Genomic DNA, 26,358 nt, shown 5'->3' on the forward strand with positions numbered 1-26,358 from the left:
CTTACTTATATATATATATATATATAGTATTTCTCTAATGTATTCAAATGTCTGCCCTTCTTTCCTGTTGTTACAACTTCCATTACCTCTGTTAATGTTCCATATGTATGTCCTGTATTTAGTATGTGATTTGAGTGCCCGAATTGCTATTATTATTTCTAATATCATGTATATGTTCTTTATATCTGGTGGTAAATGTTCTGCCCGTGTGTCCAATGTATTTCAATGGGCAATCTAGACATCTCATTTGGTATATGCCAGTTTGGCTTACATGGATGCTTAAGGATGCTTAAATATAATAGTACATTGGTATTGTTGCATTATAGATGGCAAAAGATTAAGTGATACTTCAGTGCAATAGGATGCTGAAATATGATATTTGAGAACTACTTTTTTGAACATCAGATATGTGACGTCTTCAACATTGTTTCCTGTGGCTGTTGGAGAAGCGTATTCTTACAGCATGATGGTTTTATAGGCTCCCACCAGACTGCACCTCAGGTTACAATTCTTCCTCGATATTTGGAAGTGAGAGAAGGAAGTCCAGTTGAGTTCCGTTGTGAAGCAACTGGCAACCCAGCACCAACACTTCAGTGGACTATTGGTGACAGTAAGCAACTCAATCCTGAAGTGAGTCCTATTATAAGCAATGGCATGACTTTGTGTTGTGAGTTAGGTAACAAGTGCCCGATAAATTGTATGTTTTATATTGATTGCCTGTAAGATCAACTCTTCCATATATGGTCTGCATGAACTGCTGTTAGTTATTGAGCCAAGGAAAACATTCCTTGGAGCCTAATGTTGGGTAAAGTTCATTGTTGGGATGAAGTGTCAAGGTCTACTACAGCAACATATACATTTCAAATCAAAACCAGTAGTGTAGTTAATATCATATATAGGTGGCAGCACCAGTCAAAACCTGTTTGAGACAAATTCTCTGGTTGAGTTACAATTATGCTAAGATGCATGTGGATAAAAGCTGACCTGGCACACTAGCTGCTTGGGCCATGGTGGCAAAAGAATCACTTAGGCCATAATGATGAAGTATGGATGGAATGATGATTATGGAATTGTATGGTGTGGATTGGATTGGATTGTTCTGGCTCTGGATAGAGACTAGTGGAGGGCTCTTATAACAACGGTAATGAACCTTCGGGTTCTGTAAATACCAGAAAGTTCTTGAGTCGCTGCATAACTGGCAGCTTCGCAAGAAGGGCTCAGCTCCATAAGTGAGTTGGTGAGTGAAACCTTACTGAAGTTGCATGGTGGCCACAAATTGCTTGTAGACTTGCATCAGCCAGTTGATAGTGTGTATGTTATGATAGAGCCCTTATGACTGCTGACAGGTAAGGAAGTTCGTTGGCTGATATAAATTCTCAGAACTGAAATACAACATATAAAAGTGGGAAACCTTTCATAGTCAGGTCTAGAAAAAAGAAGTGCCAATTCAGGGAAAATTTGAAGTTGCAGAAACATAAACTCCATTAATGTTTAACATTATTGTTGTGCACATTTGGTCGGGACCATACACAAAGTGTGTAAATTCACAAAGAAAAAAAAATTCCAGGATCTTGAAATCGAATTTTCATGGTATGTTGAATTCTGTTGTTTTGAAAGGAAGGGTGGAAGGGGAGCTACACCGGCAATTTGTGTTTTGTCCGTAGGCCAATTTGAATAGTGGACTGGGAAGAGTTGTGCATGTGGTCCTTTTAAGGGCCAAGGAAATGCATAAAGAATTCCTTGGCAGCTGATGTTCTCAAGTGGTTGTTCGTCCAAGATACTGTATTAATGGGAGCTCCACTTAAAATAAATGAAACTGCAAACAGAGTATAATGTATGTGGTTAGATAATTATAATATTATTGTATTAATTATATGAAGTCTTTATGTGGGCCAGGCATGTAGTACAAATGTATGAAATGAGACCTGCATATAGAGTCTAGATGGAAAACATTACAGAAAAGTGCCTTGGAGGCTAAAACATTTTCAGTAAAAATGGATCTTAGGGATATAAGTTTTGGATGTGAACTGGATTAATCTCAGAATACAGTCTTGTTTCAGGTTTTTGTGATAACTGGAGTATATATTTGTGTTTCATAATGACAAAGAATTTGATGAACAGTTGACTGACTGTCGCCTCTTGAGAGTACTTCTTTTAGTAGCGAGTTTAGTTGCTGTGTTATTTCAGATTTGCAGTGAACTTATTCGTTTAACAGTAGTGGTGTTTTATAATCATTCGCCGCATTTTGTAGAGTTCTTCTTGAGATAAGCAAGAAATTTCTCAGGTCTTATGGCATCTGAAGGTTTATGACTATGTTACTGTTGAGGTTCTCAGTGGCAGTGACTTTTGAGTACTGTCTGTGGGATGTAATGTCACATGGTCCAGTAGAAGTTGGCCAGTGTTCTGCCATTTTCAGTGTTGAAGTGTAAGCCAAGCAAGCAGAATCTTTGCTTGTCCTATGCTTGGCTTACACTTGACCCTGAAAATGGAGGAACTATATTAATTATCAGACTTTCACAACCATAATTGTAACAGTTGTAAAGTAGTGTAATGTTGCTAATGCCATATTAATCAACACTTTTCTACCCTTGCTCCATAATAAGGAATACTGTATAAAGGAATCATTGATTTTTACAGGTAGAAGTGTTTTTTTTTTACACCAGTCAACCCTCACTCAAATGATAGATTGTCTAAACAGGGATTGGTTTGATGTTTTCAGGCATCTTTTTCAAATGGGGTTTTCCGCATCCCTGCAGTTCACAAGTCTGATGAAGCGGTTTATGAGTGTATAGCCACCAATCCTGCAGGATCTGACACACAGCGCACAGTTCTGTATGTTACAGGTAACTTCCTAGCTCAAGTAATAGGTTCTTAAGGTATTTAATGTTACTATTTCTGCTGCAGAGGTTATGTAACATTGAATGAGATAGGAAGCTTGTCTTGAATAAAATTGTGAGCAGACCGGGATGGGAACTAGGCAGTTGCTGTCAATTTGGAGGTATTATCCCAGCACATATATGGAACACCTGATTTAAATCATAGAAAAACTTTAGGGTTACCTGTTCTGCTATCCAGACTTTCTGAGTAAGTCAAAATTTTTACCATATTGCTTACCTGCCTGATAGGTAACAAAAAGATAGAGAACTCTGGGAAGAGAAAGGGGGACAGACATTTTGTTACAATTTTAAATAGAGTAAATGTTCTGATTGTGGCATAACTTATCAGTGAGTACTTTGTGCAGTCGACAAACTTACTGTCATTGGTGCGATAGTGAGTGAGAGATCAGCTTGCCAAGTTTTTTGGCTTAAGGTTCAAATTCCTTTATTCTTGAAATGAGATATATGAGCAGCAAGTTTTCATAAACTTACCCTGCATATGAAAGAAAACTTCATGGAGTTCATTTTAGATGTTCACAAAGATAATTTTCCATGAAGTTTTTTGTAATGAAGCTTGTCAGAAGTAGACTATGGGTTCAGTTTGTGACAAAGGAGACAGTCTAAGAGGAATGTGCTAATCAAAGAAAGAGTTGAGACCGTCACTCATGGTTAGAGAGGTTACTCCACCCAAATCATTAAGGTGCTTCGCACAGTAAACCAATGTTTCACTTGCGTTTGTGTTCACAGCTGCAAAACTGAATTTTTCCCATATAAAGTAGCACTTGTGTGTTGGGCTTAAATAATCAAGTTAAGCAACAAAAGAATCTACTTTTGCAAATAATTGCTTCAGAATGTGGGCAACAGAGTTGCAGATCCACAGTTGTTCAAAATCAGTGAGGTATGATTGTACCTTAGTAGTCCTGTAAATGTGTGAAATATGAGCATATTGTGACATATCTGCTGAAAGCCAGAATTGTGAAGCCAGCAGGGACAGCTCTTGCTAGAGAATGGCCCTGTAAATGCCCATTGCTAGGGAGTAACTTGGTAGTTGTCACGTGATGACCGCAACTGATGCACACAATTGGTGTTTTCTGTGTAGTTCGTTGTGAGGGTATATAATGTGGTGTATTTCCTCCATGCAAGTACAGTTGAGCTACAGAACAGCTGTTGCTAAGTAATACACACACACACACACACAGCAATAGAACAACGGGGTTATGAAACCTATTTCTAGGCAACAGCTCAGTAAACACGCTTTTGCATATGCAGTGATGTCACACAACAGTAGAGAAGCAGTGTTTTCTTTGTGTCCATACAAATTGTGCATGTGCAATGATGTCATAGCCCAATAGTGCTTAGCAGTCACTTGATATGTTTTCTGTAGGTCCAGCCAGCGCATCAGTGGACTGGCTGGGTAGCAATCATGTGACATGTGTTTTCTGTGAAGCGTGTCCATGCTGTATGCATGTAAGTGAGCAGAATTCTGAAGCTGAAGCAGTAACTTGGAGGTGTGTGTAGTAGACAGCGTTTTAGTTGAGTTCTGAGGTTATGAATTGATTGTACAAGAAATGGCAGGAAGGCTTCATAGTGATTTGAAGTGCTAGTTTCCATGTTGAGATCTGTTGCCAGGAGATGACTAGTGAAGATGGAGAATCCTAGTGTGTGTACAATGGTGAACTCAAAGTGTGTAGAATAGAAATAGCGTTATAATTTCTTCAATTTCACAAATTTGTTCATATCCTGGATTTTTTGAAAGAATGCTGTGTACTTTTTCCTTTACTACTTGAACTTTTCCAGGAACCGAATTCAATTTGGAAACAGTGGTTTTGAACACACTTAATGGCTGATAAAAAGTAGTATCGCTATTGCTTGCCTCCAGTGAGGAAATGACAGATGGAAGATGAGAGAAGTGAGCAGATATATAGGAAAGATTAGTTTCTAGTACTGCGATTTTTAGTACATCTTGGGCAATTTGAATTGATGCTGCATTTTGGGATCAGATGTATTCACGACATTCCAAACTGTTTCTAAATGTACGGTATAATAACTCGCTGCACACAGTCACGTGCCCCAGCGCGTTAAAATTTGTTCTGGCGGAAGTGGAACACTCGGTGTTACTGCTTTAAAGGCTTCTTTTCTGTATGGCACTTTAACAAATACAAATACAAATAACAAATACAGAAGACACCATCTTTGTCAACAAGCAGAAAATTTGCACGAATTGTTTCTGCAACATGGTGCAACCCATGGGCAAGGGAATTCAAGTCAAATGTGTCATATTTGGAAATATAACTTTAAGAGCAGTACCGGCTTTCATCATATAACTTCCAGCATCAGTCACAAAGAGCAATACGCGCTCATACTGAATGCCATTCGGCCATAGTAAATTCATGGAATTGATAAAAAATTCGGAAACTTTGGAGCCATTTGTGGTTTCAAATTGCTCTACCGCAAGAAGATATGGGGTAGATTGTTCATTCTTATTAAGGGATCCAACTATACAATTTGCAATAAACCGTCCCTCACAATCTTGTGTTTCGTCGATTGATTCCCACACAAAATTATCTTGAATCTTATCTCTAATACTTTCAATTGTAAGATCGTAACACTGCTTCACGTAATTTTTGCGCACAGTAGATTCATCCGGCACTTTGCACTGTGTATACTTCTCTGTGAAGTTTCTCAGAGTAGGATTGGTTAGTTTCCAGAGTGGAATATCTGCCGCTAAAAAGGCTTCGCATAAATCAAAGGAAAACTGAAAAACTATTGTTACAAAATTCACTAAGCAATTTTGGAACAGGAGCACTTTTCATGGATTTAATTTTAATATTCTCTTTGTGTATATTAGTGTTCAAATGCTGAATCACTTGAAAGCGTTTTTCACAACCAATTGTTTTCTCACACACTCGGCAATAAAGAATTCCGTTATCTGTACTTATCATCTCTCCTTTGAACTCCCGCTGATACAGATGTAATTTAGTTTTCTGACTTACTTTCACTTTCGGCATGACTACAGAAAGCTAAACAAACTTAACTGCAGACTAGTCACCACTAATGTGAATGGCCCCCAGCTTCAAATGAAGAAGCGTAATGAACCTCATGGAGACTTCAGAACTAAATAAGTGAAGTCCCTTATCGGTTGAATAGTATTACGTTGATAGCGCTACATGTGAACGCTTCAGACTAAGCTCTTCATGGCCAGTTTGATGGTACGCGGATGAGGCAAGTTACGAGTAGAGGGATATGGGAAGTCCCATCCTGGGTATTGCATCAGAAACATCAATCATGATGAAATGTTGAGTCAAACATGCAACATATTCTAATACAGAAAAGAAAAATTGTATACACACCATTCACATCCTTCACTAAGTTACTGCTAGGCTGGTAAACCCTGTTAAAGTAATTTATTCCTCTATACACGTTTCTGATGTTCTTGTTCTTACTGCTCACTGCAAGCTCATCGATTTTGTCATTCTTCAGATATTCTCTCTTTTTATTCCTGAAATGCTGCTGGTTTCACATCTTGTATTTTGAGATTATTCCCATTTATTTCACTTGGATCCTGTAACCATTACAATTTTGCTTGTTTCCTTTGGTCTGAAAATTTAGAGCATCCTTTGTCAAACCATGGCTTATACTTCTTCAGTTCATAATAACCTAGAATCTCTTTGGCAGAAATTTGGTATTCTCTCTAATAGTTTCCCAAGCTTTATTAACATCCGTCTCAGTGTCTAAATTTTCAAAAGCTGTCACCCTATTTGAGATTTCAACACAATACTGCTCTTTACTCTCTAACTCATTTAATTTATTGACACTGAACTTTTCATACGAAGGTTGGAACTGTATTAGTGGTAACACTGCTGTAGAGATGCCATACAATGGAATCAACTAATGTCGCTTATACCACATGTTAGTTACATACCTACCTTACCTCAGAACAAATGGACTCTCCCTTCCCACATCACGTGCGTGCACAGTGACGAGAAGAACAGAGCCTCGTGTTAGCTGGCGGTCTAATGTAGTGTTGTCATGATGTTTTCGAAACAGGAACAGCAGAGTTGGATAAAGATTGAATGTGCCAGAGGCCGTACAGCACGACAGTGTCATCAAGGTCTTCAAGAGGCTTGCGGGGAATCTGCATTGCCCTACAGAACAGTGGCAAGGTGGGTAAAAGCCTTCAACGAGGGATGCCAAAATGTGGCAGACATGCATCGGCCAGGTCGTTCTAGTGTCAGTGAAGAAGTGTATGCTCTCTCCGCGTTACTGGAGAGTGATCAACGCCATATGGTTCCTGAGCTGGCCTAAGAGACAGGATTAGTGCATGTGACCGTGCTTCACATTCTGAAGGAACGCCTGGGCATGAAAAAATTGCATCACAATGGGTTCTGCATAATTTGACAGAAATGCAGAAATGGCAAGCTGTGGCTGATTTGTTTGATTGATGGGGCTGGGAAGTGCTGTACCATCCACCATACTTCCCGGACTTAAGCCCTTGTGACTTCGACTTGCTCCCTAAGATGAAGGAACCACTTCGTGGCATTCGCTTCAGAACTGTTCCAGAGATTCTTCAGGCAGTAGACCGCGCCATTCGAACTATCAACACAACAGGCGCTGCTAAAGGTAGCCTACGACTTCCACATCGCTGGCAACGGGTTGTACAGAATGCTGGTGACTACATTGAAGGACAGTGAAACTTTGAAACATGCATCTATTTTGTATGAGTTGTAAATAAATAGTTGCCACTAACAAAGTTCCAACCCTCGTATGAAATCTGTGCATCGTTTGTTTGCTCACTGCCACTGTATGGTTGATCTGATTGTGTGTCTTATCAGGAGATGTCGAGGTACATTTAACCCTTTCTGGTCATTGCTTTTGGAAACATTTCTTCAGTCGTGTCGTCAAGTGATTTTAAATGCCTGCAGAGCCACTAAGTGAGTATTTTTGCTCAAAAAGTTGGTACAACAAGGGCATAAATTGAATAAAGCAAAATGTATAGTTACCAGCACAATGCAAGAAGACAAATTCTCTGCCTTGTAGTGGTGTATGACAATCAAGTATGGAGAGAGGTTTTAGTGTTTACGGGCTAAAATTGTCTGCTATTATCTAGTGCAAAATATATGCATATTCCTTTCTTCTTATAGTTGTCACACTTCTGTGTACACAAAGAACAAAAACCTGAAAAACTGTAGGACCTAACACTAAAACTTGAAGTTCTTGAGAGTGTGATATCTTTCAAAACATTCCCCAGGACACATGGCCAGTTGATTTTTGCAGGTTTCGAAATTTTGTGTCTTGCACACCTGTTGATCTCTATAGCAGTGTTATTCAAAAGCTCGTCATTGAAATATAAACTAAAATAAACCATGGGCTCTGCATCTGGTAGAAGGTCAAATTGTGGCCCTGCATTTATAGTAAATTTGTATGCCTTGGGTTTCTTGTCCCCCATCGTCACGTCTTCCCACCCATCAACACACATAACATTTGTTTCACTCTCACTCTCACTTTCCAACATTCTATTGCTGGATTCTTCACTCGCAGTTTCTTCAACATTTTCCAAATCCGTCTGATGATCAGAGTATGTTGAGTTCTCCATTTAACAAAGCAATAACCGAGTCTTCGTTCTCAACACACATGGCATTAGATTATATTTCGGTTTTTTCATGCCAGAAGCCACGTGTGTACGAGAACATGAAGCCATGTTGCTAACACTGATACACAGTAGTATTTGAATGGCATTCATTCTTCAAGTAGTTCAAATTATGACTTCCAGATGGCAGGTTAATGCAGACCAAACATTCATGATTGCAGTGGTATAGTATAGAAGGGCAAGTAGTGACATATGACCAGCTTATCATCAGAGAAATGCAAAAGAAACTTTGCTATCATATATAGACATTTGTCTGTGGAAGAACATACCCATTGTCAATTATATATCGATGTCTGATGGGAAGGGGTCATGAATGATACGATGTGGGAGCATTATACTTTTGACTAAGATTTTTTTATGTGGCAAAGTTTACTACTCCAAGTCCATTATCGTTTCTAATTTCGTAGAAACTCGCATTCCCAATTTGTTGGTTTGAGAATGTCTTCCCTACCTACTTTGGCATTGAAATTCCCTAACAAAATTTTCATGTGGTCCTTCAGGAATTCATTAAATACATGTTCTAGTTCTATGTAGAACCTGTCCTTTATATCATCAATTTTGTCTTTCATTGGAGCATGAACATTCAGAACGATGATATCACACCAGCAGCCTCTTAGTATTATGTACGATATCCAATCACAGATGAACCCCACCCTCTTAACTGCTGATATGATTCTCTTATGTATGAAAAAACCTGTACCTAATTCATGATTTTCATTCCCCTTTCTGTAGGAAAATGTATATTCACCAGCTGATTCAGTGCCACCTCCACCCAATCTGCCCTCCTGTATTTCCAACTAAATTTAATTTATATTTTGAGATTTCTTCCACCACTGCCCTGAGCGAACTTGCCCTGTACATACATCTAACATTTCCAAGTACCAAATCACATATCCATTTTCTTTCACTTAGGTCATTTCTCCAAGGCATCCATCCAGGTCTGAAGCTTCCTGCAAATGTTCGTAACAAGCTAATTTTTTATGGTGAGGATTTGTTAGCCCCACAACAAACCCCCAAGCTGAAGGACCACCCCTTGTCATCTGTCCGCCACTGCTTATTCAATATATTTGCATCTACCCTACATACCTGCAGAGTGTCTCCTCCATCTGCAACCCGAGGATGTGCCATGCTGTGGTGACAAGGGACCCACCTAACATGGCAGTGCAATAATAGTGGGAGATTTAAATTCAGGCAATAAAACTTAAATTAATTATATTTTATTGATTTCCTAGCCATTCTTTCTGTGTGCACATTTACTAGATTTTTGTCAAGAAGAGTACTGAGTTTATATTTCTTAATTTTGTGTTGCATAGACTCTTTTTTTTTTTTATATATGTATATTCACCCCCCATTCCTGCAAAAAAAGTTGATGGATTTTATGAAATTTCTTCAGTACATTTGAATGTAATGCATAATTCCTGGTGTTTGTTTTTATTGTAGTGCATTCAGTGTCTGCTGTTATGCCATTGAAAATCGACTATAATATTTTGCTGTGAATGATAAGAAAACTCAGAAGTTTTCAGATGTATCAAACAGAATGAGCACAAGAAGATGGTTGTCTTCTGGGATCTGGCACCGTGTATTCTTGGTTTTAACCTACGTTTCGGAGGAACATATCGCCTCCATCTTCAGGGCAGTTGAATTGCGTTGCAGTAGTTACTGTTCTCTGTATTCGCAATGCAATTCAACTGCCCTGAAGATGGAGGCGATATGTTCCTCCGAAACGTCGGTTAAAACCAAGAATACACGGCGCCAGATCCCAGAAGACGACTTTCTTCATAGTCATCACCGTGAAAACCTCAAAACTTACAGAATGAGCACAAGTTTATATTTTACTAATGTGTCTGAAATTGCTATCTTTGCAGAAGGCACATCTCCTGGTTCCAATATAAAGCTGACTGTCGAACCCCCAGAATACACAGGACCTGGAGGAGGAACAGTCCGACTCAGTTGTCTGGTTGGGGAGGATCGTGGATTGTACATCATCCGCTGGTCCCGAGCTAATGGACGGGAACTTCCACCTGACTCAGTGCAGAGTGACGGGGTTCTCACCATCTTCAATGTTTCTCCAGCTGACTCTGATGTTTATGTGTGCACAGCGACCTTGAGGAGTACGGGGGCAGTAGCAGAGATTCAGGCCAGGGTGACTATTGTCTCCAACCAGTGAGTAGCTCAGTTGACTGCTGACCGGAGAACTGTCTTTTCATCTGCTAGTCCAACATTCTTCATTTGTCATTCATTAAGCCTGGTTAATTGGGCTGTATTTTATATCTTATGTTGTCAGACTTAATGTAAAAATATTGTGACGTGTTGTGCTATGCAGGACACCCCTACCCCCGCCAGTGGTGATGTAACACCATCGGAGCTCTGTCATTACTAAGGTAGCAGGCAAGTCAACACTCCTTCCCCTATCCTGCCAGTGGTGATGTGACCAAGGGATGTCGCGGTTGCTATACAGCTATAAACAACTCCCGACAGTGTTGCTAGCAACATGGTGCCAGACAACAGTGGTGCCTATTACGTGGTTGTTTTCTGTGTTGTCTGGAACGGGGCTAAATATGGAGCAGCGAAGACTATTTGACAGTTAGTTACGAGTTAGTCACGAGTTAACCAGGATGTCAACCAGTCAATTTGCAGTCTAGTATTTGTGATAGTGCCGATGGCAGTAATGTTGAGATTGTGAACTGTGTGATTGTAAGAGCGAATGTGAAATAAAGTTCGCTATATCCAATACGGCGTGAAGTTATTTGTCGTGTTATACACCCAACACGTGACAATATTTTATCAGACTCTTACATCTTCCTATTTTCTGTCCAGTAATGTCATTTTAGCAGACTGTATAGTTTTCATTTTCTTGCATTACTTAAATTCCATGCATATTTAGTCCAAGAGATACTGCCGTGGTGAAGAGGAATACTGTGGAGTAGCCGTATAGGATTTCACAGGATAATTATTATGTAACATGTATAACAGACATTTAAGGAACCAGGTATTGTTGAGTGTTTATTTGGGAATTTTGTTTAAGGCTTTTGAAGAAAAGCTGTAGGAGTGAGGCATCTTATAGAGACGAACTATAACAGCATCTGACAAAGAAATTGGTGACGATTAGGATTCAGGTGACATGACTGGATACAAGTTCAGTTGCGGCATGAGAGAGGTGTTAGAAGGAATATATGAGAAAACAGAGAGTGCATTAGGGTTACCAACCATATGCCTATGGACATGCTGGTGCCATCTCAAATTGTTTTGGTTGCCAATAGGAAATTTAGAGTATTCACAACACTTTCTTAGTTTTCTATTGATGGTGAAGCACATGGTGATTTTTGGTATATGAACTGAATTTCTGCCCATTGTGCCAAGAAATTGGACATGCTTAGATTATGTTGCAATGTCATAATAATTGAGATGGTTGGATACAAAAAGAATGACATTTATATGCCACTTTGAGTGGTCCCCACTTCAGAGGGTGCCTTTTAAAATGATTTCCCACCTGAACGGTGTAAGATGTAGGGTTCCGAAACTAGTACTATAAGATTAATATATTTCAATCCCACATAATATGATATTCTACCTACACAGAATAATTTTTAAGGCATTCATTAAACATTTTCCATATCAAAATTTTGTTAGGAAACTTCAGTGCGAAAGTAGGGAGGGAAGACATTTTCAAGCCAATGATTGGGACTGAGAGTTTACATGAAATTAGTAATGATAATGGAGTTAGAATAGTAAACTTTACCACATCAAAAGTACAGGAGGTAGAATAGTAAACTTTACCATATCAAAAGCCCTTACTGTCAAAAGTACAATATTCCCACATCGTAACTTTCATAAATTTACTTGGACATCTCCTGATGGGAAGACACACAATCAGATTGACCATATTTTGTTGGATACAAGATGGCATTTAAATATACTCGATGTGAGATTGATCAGGGCAGCAGATTGTTACACTGACCACTTTCATGTTTGACAGAAGTTAGAGAGAGAGTGAGTAAATAAACAACACACAGGGTTCATATGGAGAGGTTCAATCTCAAGAAATTAAACAAGCTAGAGGGTAAAGAGCAGTATCATGTTGAAATCTCAAATAGGTTCACAGCTTTGGAAACTTTAGACACTGAGGTAATGTTGATAAATAAATAAATAAATAAATAATAATAATAATAATAATAATAATGATGATGATGAAAAATATGATTTTGCTTGTGTGTCTGTATGGGTGTCATACTTGTTCTCTGACATTAAGGGAGGAACATAGACTGAGGGTGTTTGAAAACAGGGTTTTGATAATATTTGGGCAGAAGAGAGATGAAGTGATGGGAGGTTGGATTCATGTGGCACATGCTGTGAAGTATAAATTTGTCATAGCTCCTGGAATGGTTGGTGACTCTTGCCATAGATTATGTAGTTATTTATTTGTATTTTATTCAGTGATGCTGTCAGTAACACACTGCAGTGTCAGGTAGTTGGATGATGGTGAATAATGATTTGGAAAGAAGTGGAAGGAAGGGACCATGGCCTGACTGAAGGTGCAGCCCTAGCATTACCTTGAAGGACTGATGTGAATCATTGCAGCCCTCCCAATGTCCTCCTTACAACATCTTGGCATGGACCACATAGAAAACACAGTTTCCAAGAGTTCCTCTGTTATTGTGCATGAACTCATTGCTGTGGGAACCTGTTTGTTTCGTGGTCGCTACCTAATATTGAGTCTACACACTACAATAATATCTGCATATGGTGGTTATAGTCTGTATACTGTAAATTTGTTGTGTTTTATCTGTACAGAACCAAGGCAGTAATTGTTGTGAATCCACAGGGCGCCTCCAACAGTGCGAATAGAACCAGAAACACAGACAATATCACAAGGAGCAATAGGAGAGCTGAGGTGTACTGCCACAGGGGATCCTGCACCAACCATTAGATGGAGCAAATTGAATGAGGAGCTTGGGAGCAACATTCAGGTAAGTCGTTATAGAGTTAGTTTCTTGTTTTGAATATACAGTGGAGTGTTCATAGTTTGAAGTTCTGAAGGCCTTTCAGCATTTTATTTTATGAATGGCTTTCCATTACCATTTTAGTTGGAAGTGCATGAAATTTGCTGTTGATGGTATCACTGAAGTTAAGACAACCTAAAGGTAAATCTGGAGATTATATTTGCGAAATATACGCACAATAATGGACGTAGATCGATTTGTTGACCAGTTGCAACAGGCCATTATCTTGTCCTATTATCATAAATGTCCAGCCAAGAACACTCGCTTACCAAAAAATGCACAGTGGTGGAATAAAAATCTAAGTGGGCTAAGAACTAAAACAAGAAAGTGGTTTAATATAGCAAAAAGAACAGGGCTGTGGAACACCTACAAGGAAACCCTCACCTCTTATAATAAAGAAATAAGGAAAGTCAAACGATCCTCATGGAGGAGGTGCTGCCAAGTGATCAATGATGTGCCAGGCAGTGCCAAACTCGTGACGCTCAAACTAACAGCATCATACTTACAGGAAGATTTCAAAGAACAAGCTTGCAATCTAAATATTACAATCTGAATACTTGCTCTGATTGGGGTAATATCTCTCATGGAGTGCCCGAAGGTTCCATCTTGGGCTCTTTACTTTTTCTGATCTATATTAATTATCTCCCTTTGGTATTAAACAAGATCTCTGCCCTATCCTTTTCACTAATGACACCAGTGTTATCGTAAATATATCCGATCCCTCTATTTTTCGTAACAAGTTAAGTGAAGTCTTCAAAACTTTAAATACAAGGGTTGGATAAAAAGTAATGGCAACACTGCTGTAACATGAAAGATGTGCATCAGGCGGCACTGTTATCAGGGACTGCGAGAAGCATGTGGTGATTCTGTTTTGCCATATTGCACAGTGGCGCGAAGGGTGAAATTGTTCCGTGAAGGGAGGGATGCTGTTCAGGATGACTCCATGTTGACAACAACACAATTCAGCTTCTTGCTTCTTTGCTGCATCTTAATCGTTGATGGCCTGCGCGGGAGTTTGCTGCTGAGGTAGGCGTATGTCACAAAACCGTGCTCCACATTCTGCATGATATTTTTGGATATCGCAAAATTGCAGTGCGTTTGGTACCCCATACAATGTCTGAGGTGCAACAATGGCAATGTTATACAATTGCACAGGACTTGTTGGAGGGAAGGTGACAACTTCCTTGGAAGGATTGTCACTCTGGACGAAACTTGGGCTCGCTCATATGAACCACACTTGAAGCGACAATCAAATGAATGGAAGCATCCTGGCTTTCCTCGTCCAAAGAAAGTGCGCCAATCTGCAGAGTAATGTGAAGGTGATGTTCACTGTGGCATTGACATTGATGGAGTGATACTGCACCACACTGTACCTCAACGACAGACAGTAAACACTGTCTACTACTGCAATTTCCTGCATAATCATTTTTGTCCAGCACTCAGGAGAAAACAATGACACTTGTTGACAATGAATCCCATCATCCTTCATGACAATGCAAGGACTCATACTACTGATGCTGTCAAAGATCTCCTTCGCCGCTGGCGATGGCAGATGCTGCAACATCTGCCATACACACCCGATATGATTCCGTGTGATTATGATCTCTGCCAAAATGAAAGAACTACTGTGACGGACACGTTACACCACAAGAGAGGAGATTATTCATGCTGTAGGGTGGTCACTGCTGGACATCAACAGAAGTGGACGCGCTGATGGTGTACAATGCCTTCTACAAATTTGGCAGAAAGTGGTACACATGGGGGGTGATTATATTGAAGGAATGTAAGTGTGTTTACCTCAGGTAATAAAGTGTTTTCAAAACTATAGAGATGTTGCCACTACTTTTTATCTGACCTATGTATATGGTATAATATCAATTTATTATCCTTAAATTTCTCTAAAACAGAGTATATTATATTTGCAGCAAAATGGTTTTATGAACAAGATAATCATATAAAAATTGCATATTGTAGTAAGGAGATATCTGATTCATGTCACACAGAGTTCGTAGGCATCAATAGTACTGACACATTGTTCTGGATGAAACATATTGATAAACTTTTACCGAAACTTAACACTGCTTGTTATGCAAGTAGAACTATCAAGCCTTACGTTAATTTGGAAACTTTGTTGATGGTCTACTATGCTTATTTTCATTCGGTCATGCATTATGGTATCATGTTTTGGGGAAGTTCCTCATATGCTACTAACGTATTCCGCGTGCTAAAGGGGGGGCTCAGAATAATGATGGGTGTCGGTAGGAGAGACTCTTGTAGGCAATTGTTCATAACCTTGGGTATTCCCCCTCTTCAATCCCAATGTATCTATTCTTTACTGTCTTTTATGGTTAACAAAATGGATTCATATCAATTTATATCTGATATACACAATAGAAATACAAGACAGCGTTATAATTTTAATCTTTATCAACCTTCAGCCCATCGGTCACTATATCTCAAAGGAGCTTATTATATGGGTATCAGGGTGTTTAATAATCTTCCTGTTTTCATAAAGTAATTATATAACAATCCTAGAGATTTTAAACTGACTTTGGAAAAATTTTTATGTGATCATTCATTTTATGCTTTAGATGAATATTTTGATTTTAGATATGACAAGAATAATGATACTATTCACTTGTAATGACTGTGATAAATGTTGTTATGTTGTGTAATGTTTTGATTGATTATGTATGTTTTTTATTGCTCCTTCTATATGACTGTTTCCACATCCTCAATTGTAAGGATTTATGGAATGAAATAAAGAACTGAAGAACTATTGGACAATGGATAAAATCCAGAGACCCAGTAATCCCAATTGTAATATATACCATAATCAGAACCTTCTAGAAATGTTCATGTGATGTTACTGGGCATCTTATAAACAGTGACATGTTGCAGTGGAACCTCCATGTATATCTCCTTAATTTAATGTAACTGATTTTTCAATTTACCTAATCCTTCCAGCCACACTATGACCCTGGGGTCAACTCAACCTCCAACAGAAATGAGTACCGGAAATCTTCCTGGGGGGGTAAAGAGCAGCCAGTGTCAGGCTGACAGCGTTACTGCCATCTGTGAACTGATTGTCTAGAAAGTGTGGGAGGCTTGGCCCCTCACAACCCTATGGGCCACCATGGCCTGATATAGGGACAACTTTACCTTTCTACCTTTTTTTTTTAAGATTTTCTCAAAATTTTTTTTTTGTATAATTTCACTTGTCCCAGCTCAATTAGTATATGTGTTATGTTTCTCCCAGTTGTGACTTCCTCAGTTTACTATTCATATCCAGTGTTCCCCAGAGAGTCCTTGCATGGGGGCTTCACAGTAATGCCCAAGGTAAGCACCAGCCATGCAATGTATTCTGTTGCCATGTTGCAGGCAATAGGGCCAGTGCTGAGGATTATCAATGCTTTGGTACGTGACAGAGGAGTGTACATATGCACTGCAGAAAATGCTGGTGGGAGCTCTGTGACATCAGCTGTTATAGAAGTAGAACGTAAGTGGCTCCTTCTGTTTTTTCATGCACCTTTGTATGTGCTGCTTAATGTGGAATTGTACCTGTTACGTATCTTGTTATGCTACATAATTTATTCTTATTTGAAAGTGATGAAGTTGATTCTTATGGCTCAGATTTCCAAGACCTAGAACGTTTATATATTCCTTGTAAGTTATTAGCTGTCTTACATGCCACTTGCTTTTTAAAACCTTTAAAAGTTCTAAGCTTTAAAATCCCTTCCGCATCACTGGTGTATGCACACTGTATGTTTTGACCAACACTGGTCATCTTCATGTGTCTCTAAAATTGCTGATGAATCTGCTGTGCTTCTGTCTATAAGTTCAGTTTTTGTGATGTGCCCTTGTCTATACTCCCATATGTCCTCTGGTGATGGGTAGTTCTTCTTATTGTGTCATGTTTAGCTGTTATGAATGTTCATAAACATTAAACTTACAGGCAGAAGCACAGCAGTTTCATCAACAATTTTAGAGACAACTGTAGATAGGCAGGCAGGAAGGCAGGCAGACTGACAGATGGGGAATGTATATAACTTCCCCAGTTAGACTTGAAAGGATTCTGATGATGGTGTATGCTGTACAGAACTATATGGCTTATTTTGGGCTTTATCCATCTGGTATGTATAAGACAAAAATAAACCACAACGTTTCAGAGACTGGATCTCTCTCTGTCCTGCCCCATCCACCTGCGGATGGAGACAGATCCAGTCTCCGAAACGTGTTTTTTTTTTTGTCTTACGTATATACCAGGCAATGGATAAAGTACAAAATAAGCCTTATAGTTCTGTACAACTTCCCCAGCATGCGTTCATTTTACATTTGTACAAAGAACATACACAAATGAATATGGGGCGGCCATTTAAGGAATTAAAAGTTCTTGAAAGCTGGTAATTAAGTACAATTAAGTGTAATTAAGTACACACAAGATGTAACATATATATGATTCTCTGGACCTGGAAGTAAAATAGGCTGATGGGTATGCTACATCTCATATAATCATCTGAGAATGCAAGCATATTATGATGTTACACAGGCCGAGAACCACCTGCTGTGGAGCTGTACCCCGAGGCTACACAGACCGTTATTACTGGTGGAAGTGTTCTACTGCAGTGTCGAGTCACCGGAGGAATCCCCTCACCTCGCGTACGATGGACCCGTACTGATGGACGTCCCTTGTCATCAACCATTGAAGAACTGCCAGGTGGAGTGCTCAGGTAACTGTATTCAGTGAAAATCTGTTGCAGAATTTCAGTACACCATTTTGGTGGATTTAGTGGGTTGTTGTTATAGTGGTTTGAAAAATATGCCAAGGTCCATGCCATGCTGACATTGCAGCGATGGTGGAAAATGAAGAGAGAGTGGCTAAACTGATTTGTGAGGTTCAGCGTGCTAAGATTAAGGAAATGTGTGCAAATGTTGTAATAGGCTTTAAGACATTGAACACAATTCTGGGAAATCTGGGATACAGGAAATTTTGTGCCAGATGGGTTTCACAGATGCTAATGACAGATCATATGGGATAGAGAGTGTGGCCTTGTGTTGATCTGCAGCAGTATGAGCCTGTTGGGTCTTATTTCGTAGACAGCATCATTATGAGAGGTGAAACATGGGAACCAGAATCAAAACAGCAGTCTGTGGAATGGTAACATAAAGTTTCCCTGACAAAGAGCAAAGTTAATGGGTCACCCATTCATGTGTTCCATCTTTTGGGACAAAGGAGGGGTTATCATTGTGCTTATCCTGGAATAGGGACATGAGCAATTTTGCTCTTTATGTGGGCACATTACAGGAGCTGAAGGCATGAGTTGTTAGAGTGAGGCCAGAGAAGGAAGGAAAATTTTTCCTTCAGCATGACAAGGCCAGGCCCCATGCCGCCATCCTGACAAGGGAGACCACTGGAATTCAGGTGCACATCCACAGTACAGTCCTGATCTTGTGCTACTGGACAGATGAAGTGTATCAGTTAAACATCTTCATTGCTAGAAGAGAAATATAACTGCATGTCAGCGTAGTAGCAACAGCAATAAATGTCATTAAGGCAGTAAGGTGCTCATTAGGAGGTGAACGGTCATGCAGCAATTATGGTAGGTTAATTTATGGATAAAATGCAAGCATCAAGAGCAAAGCTGCTTCTCTATAATCACATTGAGGTGCATGGATAGACTGGAAAAGGGAGAGATGCACATGGTCAGGGAGTCTGTTTGTCCCCACATCTTGTGTGTATTTTTCTCCACCTTCACAAAAATCTTCCTATGAGTATAGGTGAGAACATAGTTTATTAAATGAAAAATGGGTACAAGTTATCCACTTCATTATAGAAAAAATTCATAAATTGAGTGTTTTAATATGACGGATACCTGTATATCCACATACAGTAAACCCACCCAAATCTGGTTACAGTTAATCTGGATGTCGGATAATCTGGATTGAAATGTGACAAATGAAAAATTCTGTTCATAGTTGAGTACATACTTTAAAAGACTCATAGGATTTAGGAACAAGAAGATTTTGAGACTGTGTTGAGAGCAGCTGGAGAAACTGAAACCACGAAAGAAAATATCCAAGATTGGCTTGAGCTGGGAGGTGTGTAATTCAGTGAGACCTGTATAGCTCCCGTGTTATAGACGTGTGAAAACTACTGTAGAGAGAGTGAACAGATTCATGTGGAGAGAGAGTGCATTGTGTAAACCCGCAAGAGTATATAAAGTAATTGTAGTTACGACCTGTATGTTGTTATTAATACCAATTAACAACTCAAACCTGTGTCTCAGTCACGAAACACATTACAATATGTTTTGTAGTTGCACTTACTGGTATAGGAATTGGGAATCGCAGGGTTAGCAATAGACTTAGGTGGTGGTGCACACAAGTAAGGGGCGTTCTGTGTGGGGACATGTAAGCAGTAGAAATATGACTTTTTTTTTAAGCCAGTGATGTATTAAGTAACAAGGCAGAACACCTTATGATGCTGGTGTGTGTTTGTCTCTGAAGTCCGTGAACGTTTATGTGCTGTACATGAATGTTTGTATTTTATGTATGACTATAAAATTGTTAGGGTTGGTTCCTAGTTTCTGAACAAAGAGTAAAGTGGTATAACCATATTACAGTAAAAGGTTTATCCATATTTTTAGAATTTATACTCATCAGATAATAGGATGGTCAAGTAAAGGAGGTTAAGGTGTAGCATACATGGAGGAGATGAGAGATGTATGCAAAATAAATAATTTGGGAGACCTAATTCTAGATTGGAGGATAATATTATAATACAATCAAATCCATGGCTTTAATCCGCGAGCAAACTTTATTGACTAAGGGACTGCCATTGTCGGCAAAGTTAGTGCCAACTTTAGCGGATAGAGGGTGTCGCGTGGTCAGCGCAATGAATCCCCATGGCTGTTAATTTCGGTTTTCTAGACCGGAGCTGCTATTTCCTTGACATAGCTTCTCAGTTATCCTCACAAGGCTGAGTGAACCCCATTCCAGACCCACTACTTCTCAGAAAATCCGGTAGTGCCGGGAATGGATCGCGGGACCTTGGGATCTGTAGCCAGAAACTCTGACCACTAGACCACTAGACCACTGAGGCGGTCGGATAATATTGAAATGATTCTTAAAGAAGATGATGTGAATAAGTAGACAAAATTCATCTGACTCGTTTTCAGTAAAGGCATTTTAATTGACCTTTTATTTTTGTGTGTTATAAAAAGGGTTATGTGTACGTTATATCATGGTGTATTTCTGTATTTGTGGATGCTTATAAAATTCTGTTATAACCTTTTCTACAGATTTAACCGTGTAACTCAAGCAGAAGCAGGCCAGTATATTTGCCATGCAGAGAGTGAGGCAGGGTCAACGACTGCTGTGGCAACTTTGGTTGTGCAATCTATGCCAAGGATCACCATATCTCCATCCACAGATGTCCAGGTTGTTGTTGGGCAGAGAGTGAAGCTTGAATGTCGGGCGACTGGAGACCCAGAGCCAACAGTGGAATGGTCGAAACATAGATCTGGCTTTGCTTTCTAGTAAGTGCCTTGTCTTACCTTCCATTTCTCTACATCAATAGTACTAATTATTTGCATGACTGTGATTTATGAGCCCAGTCTGGGGAATGTTACTCATTTCAAGACTTCCATTTTCCTGTTTCAGATAAGTATTTCTTCCCCTTCAGTTCAGTTACAGTGTTGAGGTGTAGCATATGTACTAGCTTCTTTTCTCTCAGAACACTGACACTATATAAAAGTTTGATTTGTTCTGCAAGTAACTTGGGTAAGGGACACAGACGTATACAAAGGTAAGATATGAAGACGGAATATGGACAGAATTGGCTCAACATCATGGCCAAGGGTTGGCTACATAATAGGGGGTACCCAAAAGAAACCGAACTTATTTTTTTAAACTTATTTATTCAAATTTTAAGCACAAACTTTCAGTCCCCTTCAAAGTACTCTCCACTTACACTAATACACTTGTCTAGTCTTTTATTCCATTTTTCAAAACATTGTCTAAATTCATCTTTTGAGATGCTTGACAGCACCTCCGCCGTTTTTTCCTTTCATGTCTCTTTTCATTCGAGGAAACAAAAAAAGTCGCACGGGGCAAGGTTGGGTGAGTATGGAGGGTGAGGAACAGGGGTCATACCATTTTTGGTCAAGAATTGTCATACAGACAGGACTGTGAGCAGCGACATTGTCATGATGGAAAAACCAGTCACCCGACTGCCATAAATCTGGCTGCTGAGCTCCAGATCACTCCCGACAGCTCCACAATTTCTTCAATGGTCCGTTGTCGATCTTCCTTGATGATTTCACGAATTTTTTCAACATATTCATGTGTTTGGGCCGTGGAAGGACGACCAGAACGAGGTTTGTCATCAATTGACATTTCACCATTTTTGAAACGGGAAAACCACTCAAACACTTGAGTTTTCCCCATAGCATCATCCTTGTACGCCGTTTTTAACATTTCAAGAGTTTCTGTTCCACTTTTCCCGAGCAAAAAGAATTTCACCGCCACACGCTGTTCGTGAAAATCAGCCATTGCAAAAACGACGATCACACAAAACAGTTGTCACTATAAACTCTGCCGAAACTAGTCCTTACCTTCTGAAGCAATTTTAGTCGGCTTATCGACTCAGGAATGTTAGCTCTATGCGCTCATAGCAGCAAAATGCGGTACTGCAAGAGCTCTGCCCACAAAAAAATTAGTTTGGTTTCTTTTGGGTACCCCATCGTAATTGCCAGTTGCATAAAATGTGTTTGCATTATGATGAGCTAGGTCATCTGGATTAGAAGAGAAAGGATGCAAAGCAGAGAAATTCTCAAGAATAATAATTTTATGTGGGCTTGTCATATATCTGCCTTCTCAAGGAAATAAGAGAACATGTAATTTCAGATGGAGCATTTCTCGTTTTGTTTAACCTTTTACATGCCATGTACCAACCAGATTTCCTTGGAGCACTTGTGTTTAAATTGACAGATATTGGCTCATTGTTCATCACTTAGTAAATAATTTCTGTCAGTAAATGGCCTCAAATGTCACATACCAATGTTTAGAGGAAAGAACAGGCTTTCACATCTTCTGCACCTCCTGTCAACTGAACACCATGTGAGGAAAGTGTTAAAAGAGTTCTGTTTGCAACAACATTTACCCTAGGCAGCCTTGACATTTGTACTATGGTAGGGATTTGTGTCGTTTCTTTACCACTGAAATACTGATAGAAAATGACACCCCTTCCACGTTTGTTATTACCACCACTAGATATTTTGAATGATGGAAACTGCCTCTGTGTGCACACATCAGCCTTTGTTCTGTCCCGTCCCAAGTTCATCACTCACGCGCACCATCTAGCCGTTCACTTCTGAGATAACAGTTCTCTCATGCTTATATTGGATATTATCAGATGGCCTCACTTTGAAATGAATAATTACATTATAAAAGATAAAACAACTCCATCCACTGTGGCTGTTGAAGTTTTTACTGCTTCAATTCTTAACACCCTTACATGTTTCGGTCCCTATAGACCATCGTCGGAGGGACATTCGATACTCTTTGGAAACCACTATTACAACGGGTGTTCTGAATATTAAAATATATACACATACAATGTTTGTAATGCACAATATATTCAAAATCCAAAGTTTTCACAACTACAGCGGTTGTCTTGGTATATTAAAGTTTTTTAAAACTTTGGTATTTAAGTTAAAATTGTGTTCGCACAATATGACTAACATACAATTCACTGAAAAGAAAAAAAAGCTACTAAATAAAGGAAGCAAATATAATATGTGTATCATATCACAAATATGTATAAAACAATTAGTCTACGAAACAGAAAACGCGATAAGACAGGTAAAATACATTAATCAACAAGAAGCCATTAGATACTTAGCGACAAAAAACATACAGCAAATAGCGTCAATACAAAACATAATAAATAAATCATCTTGTGGTTGGTGTCCCTCATTTCTCGCCTGGTGGCCCATGTTTTGTCTCGCGTGGTGGCAATCTCCTGTAGCTGGGCTTTCGTGTTGGCACTCATCTCTTCTGGCTTCCTTCCGTTTCGTATGGTGGCAACTCTTTCTTTCCAGGCTTTCGTATCTGCATCCCTCTCTTTCCGCAGGGCTGCCATCTCTTCTCTAAGGGCTTTCCAAGGGACCAGCAACTTTTTGGGGCCAGTTCCCTTCACCAGGTGTTCCACTATCTGGTGTGACTCCATTTCAGCTCGTGTGGTGTTATGGCACTTGATGTGGTGTCAGACTGATAATTCTTCCAAATTCGCCTCAGAATCCGAATTGATCCCACTTCTGACACCAGTTGTCGCGTGTTGGATATGTCACACGACAAATAACTTTATGTGGGCCTCGGATTTAGCGAATCTTTATTGGACACCCAATCTTACACACCTTACTCATACAATTGTTATCACTTCAACTGTATTCTGCGGCAGCTACCTTTCAACTGTCTTGTATGGCGACTCGGTTCCAACCATGTTGTATGAAGGCTAATTAGCTCTGTCGTGTTGTAGCTCTGTCGCTCTTGGCTTATGTAGGTGTTCTGTGGACTGGATACGAGACACCATTCGCCAAGGTTCGATCTCATGTGTCTGGCAATCCGTTGCTTCGGGAACGCTCTTTATACACTGGGAACGAGTTTTGTCTCATCTGTTGTTACTCAGTGGCAATTCGTCGCTATGATTTGTCGCTGTGGGATCTCCACAATTTCCATTGTAGCCGTTGTGCGGCGATGGACATAAGATAGCTTGTCACAATATATATAATAGGGTTGCTGAAATAATACTATACCCATAATATATTTGCAGAACCTCCTTCTCAAGAAAGACAGGCGGCAGAAGTTCAGCCCGAGTCAAGAAAGGCGATAAGGGAAGGGCCATGAACCTATTTGGTTTATAAATTTTAACTTAAATAAGAAAAGTTTAAAAAACTTTAATATACCAAGACAACCACTGTAGTTGTGAAAACTTTGGATTTTGTATATATTGTGCATTATAAACATTGTATGTGTGTATATTTTAACATTCAGAACACCCATTGTAATAGTGTTTTCCAAAGAGTATCGATGTCCCTCTGATGATGGTCACTAGGGACCAAAACATGTAAGGGTGTTAAGAACTGAAATAGTAAAAACTTCAACAGTCACACTGGATGGAGTTGTTTTATTTTTTATAATATTGTTAGTGTGATGGACCAGAATGAAACAAATCAGAATAATTACAATTGCACTGAAATCGGTTTGCCTACTAAGACATCACAATGCAGATATAGTAATAAAATGAACTTCTTCCTGTGATGAAGTCATATTTGTATGATGGGGGTTTGTGTTGTGTCAACCTCTTAAGCTGAAGATCCTCCTTGGGTTTGGCCGGTGCGTTTTGAACGTCCTTCTGTACTTGTTGAGCCAGGGCATCTTGGTTATTCCAGCCATCTACGTATAGTTGCTGGAGATTGGATTCTGAATTCGGTAGTCCTCTCCAGTGAGGTTGAACAGCCACCTGTTGATGGGCTGGATCATAATTCTCCTTTGATTTCGTACTTGGTGCAAATGGGACAGACCTTTTCAGAATATCAGATTCTTTGAGCTGGTTAGCATGTCTTTTGAATATATAACCACCATCAAGTTTCACTTGGTAGTGGAGTTTCCCAAATTTTTGGATAATTGTACCAGGCTTTGGTTTTTGATGTAGCATTGAGTTTGCACCATTTCCCATGCTTAATTATCTGGACTTCACTGTGTGGTTGGTGTTCTGAACATGCTTCATCAGTTGAATAGCATCAAGTTGAATACAGATGTTGCTTTGCAGATACATTTCAGCTGGAGTTCTGTTGTTAGTCAGTGGGGTTGCTCGGTATGAAAAAAGAATTTCCCGCACTTTAGCATGGATTTAAAATGGTTCATTTGCCATTGCTTTCAGCTGAGCTTTTAGTGGCTGTACACTGCACTCAGCAAGCCCATTTGTAACTGGGTAACACCAGAAGTTTTGAGTCATATAGAGTATGAACACGTTCACTTGGTATCTTCCTTTTTAATTTAATGAAAATTGCTTTGCATACTGCCGTCCATCAGAACCTTGAGTGCTTTTTTGAAGAAGCTGTTGAAGAGGATAGGTGGTTGAGGAATTACTTGGCAGAAATCATGAGTAGCAAGTGACCATCCTGAGAAATCGCATTATCCTTCCACAACGGAAGGTCTGGGCATATCAATTATTGCTCTGATTTTCTCTGGGCTCTTAGAAATTTCGTTAAATGTGTTAAATGTGTCCCAAGTATTCAATTTGCTTTTGGAAGAAGGAGCACTTTCTCCAATTCAAGTGAAGGTCATATTTTTTCAGTCTTCAGAGAGAGAATTCAAGGTTTTTGTGACTTTCTCCTTTTGTTGTGCTATGAATTCTGAGATCATCAAAGTAGGACAGCGTTTTTTGTAGGCCTTGAAAAACCTGATCGATGATATGGTTAAACTGACTCAGAGATGTTTTTATACCAAATGATAACCAGTTCATATGATAGGTTCCCCAATGTGTACTTAGTGTTCCAATTTAACTAGTAGGGGGTCGCGTGAACTCTGCGGTCTCGCGAGTGATGTCACATACCCCCACTCCTTCCATCATTACGCAATGCTCAGTAAACACCCCCTCCCCTGCGGTGACATAACAGAAGAGCAACTGTGTCAGGGAACCATTGCCACGGTGACGTAACAGCACTTCCCACTGTGATGTATCAGGGGACACTGTTGTTAACACTATGCGGGCTGGACGCATGATATCAGGCTTTTAGGACACATTAGGTTGTAACACACTATACCTTGC

At 39.5% G+C, this 26,358-nt stretch overlaps 1 protein-coding gene across 1 annotated transcript in view; it reads left to right on the forward strand.

Moving 5' to 3' along the window:
- Positions 1 to 26,358, forward strand: part of LOC111874594 (basement membrane-specific heparan sulfate proteoglycan core protein) — a gene marked incomplete in the record, with an annotated part of 357,246 nt that overhangs the window by 291,725 nt on the left and 39,163 nt on the right. The window contains 7 exon segments of the mRNA XM_033755519.1: positions 479 to 630; positions 2,720 to 2,843; positions 10,389 to 10,686; positions 13,346 to 13,490; positions 16,905 to 17,022; positions 18,073 to 18,253; positions 20,825 to 21,061. Coding sequence (XP_033611410.1) covers positions 479 to 630; positions 2,720 to 2,843; positions 10,389 to 10,686; positions 13,346 to 13,490; positions 16,905 to 17,022; positions 18,073 to 18,253; positions 20,825 to 21,061 — 1,255 coding nt within the window.

The sequence above is a fragment of the Cryptotermes secundus genome, unplaced genomic scaffold, assembly GCF_002891405.2.
Source record: "Cryptotermes secundus unplaced genomic scaffold, Csec_1.0 scaffold1415, whole genome shotgun sequence".
NCBI classification, from domain to species: Eukaryota; Metazoa; Arthropoda; class Insecta; order Blattodea; family Kalotermitidae; genus Cryptotermes; species Cryptotermes secundus.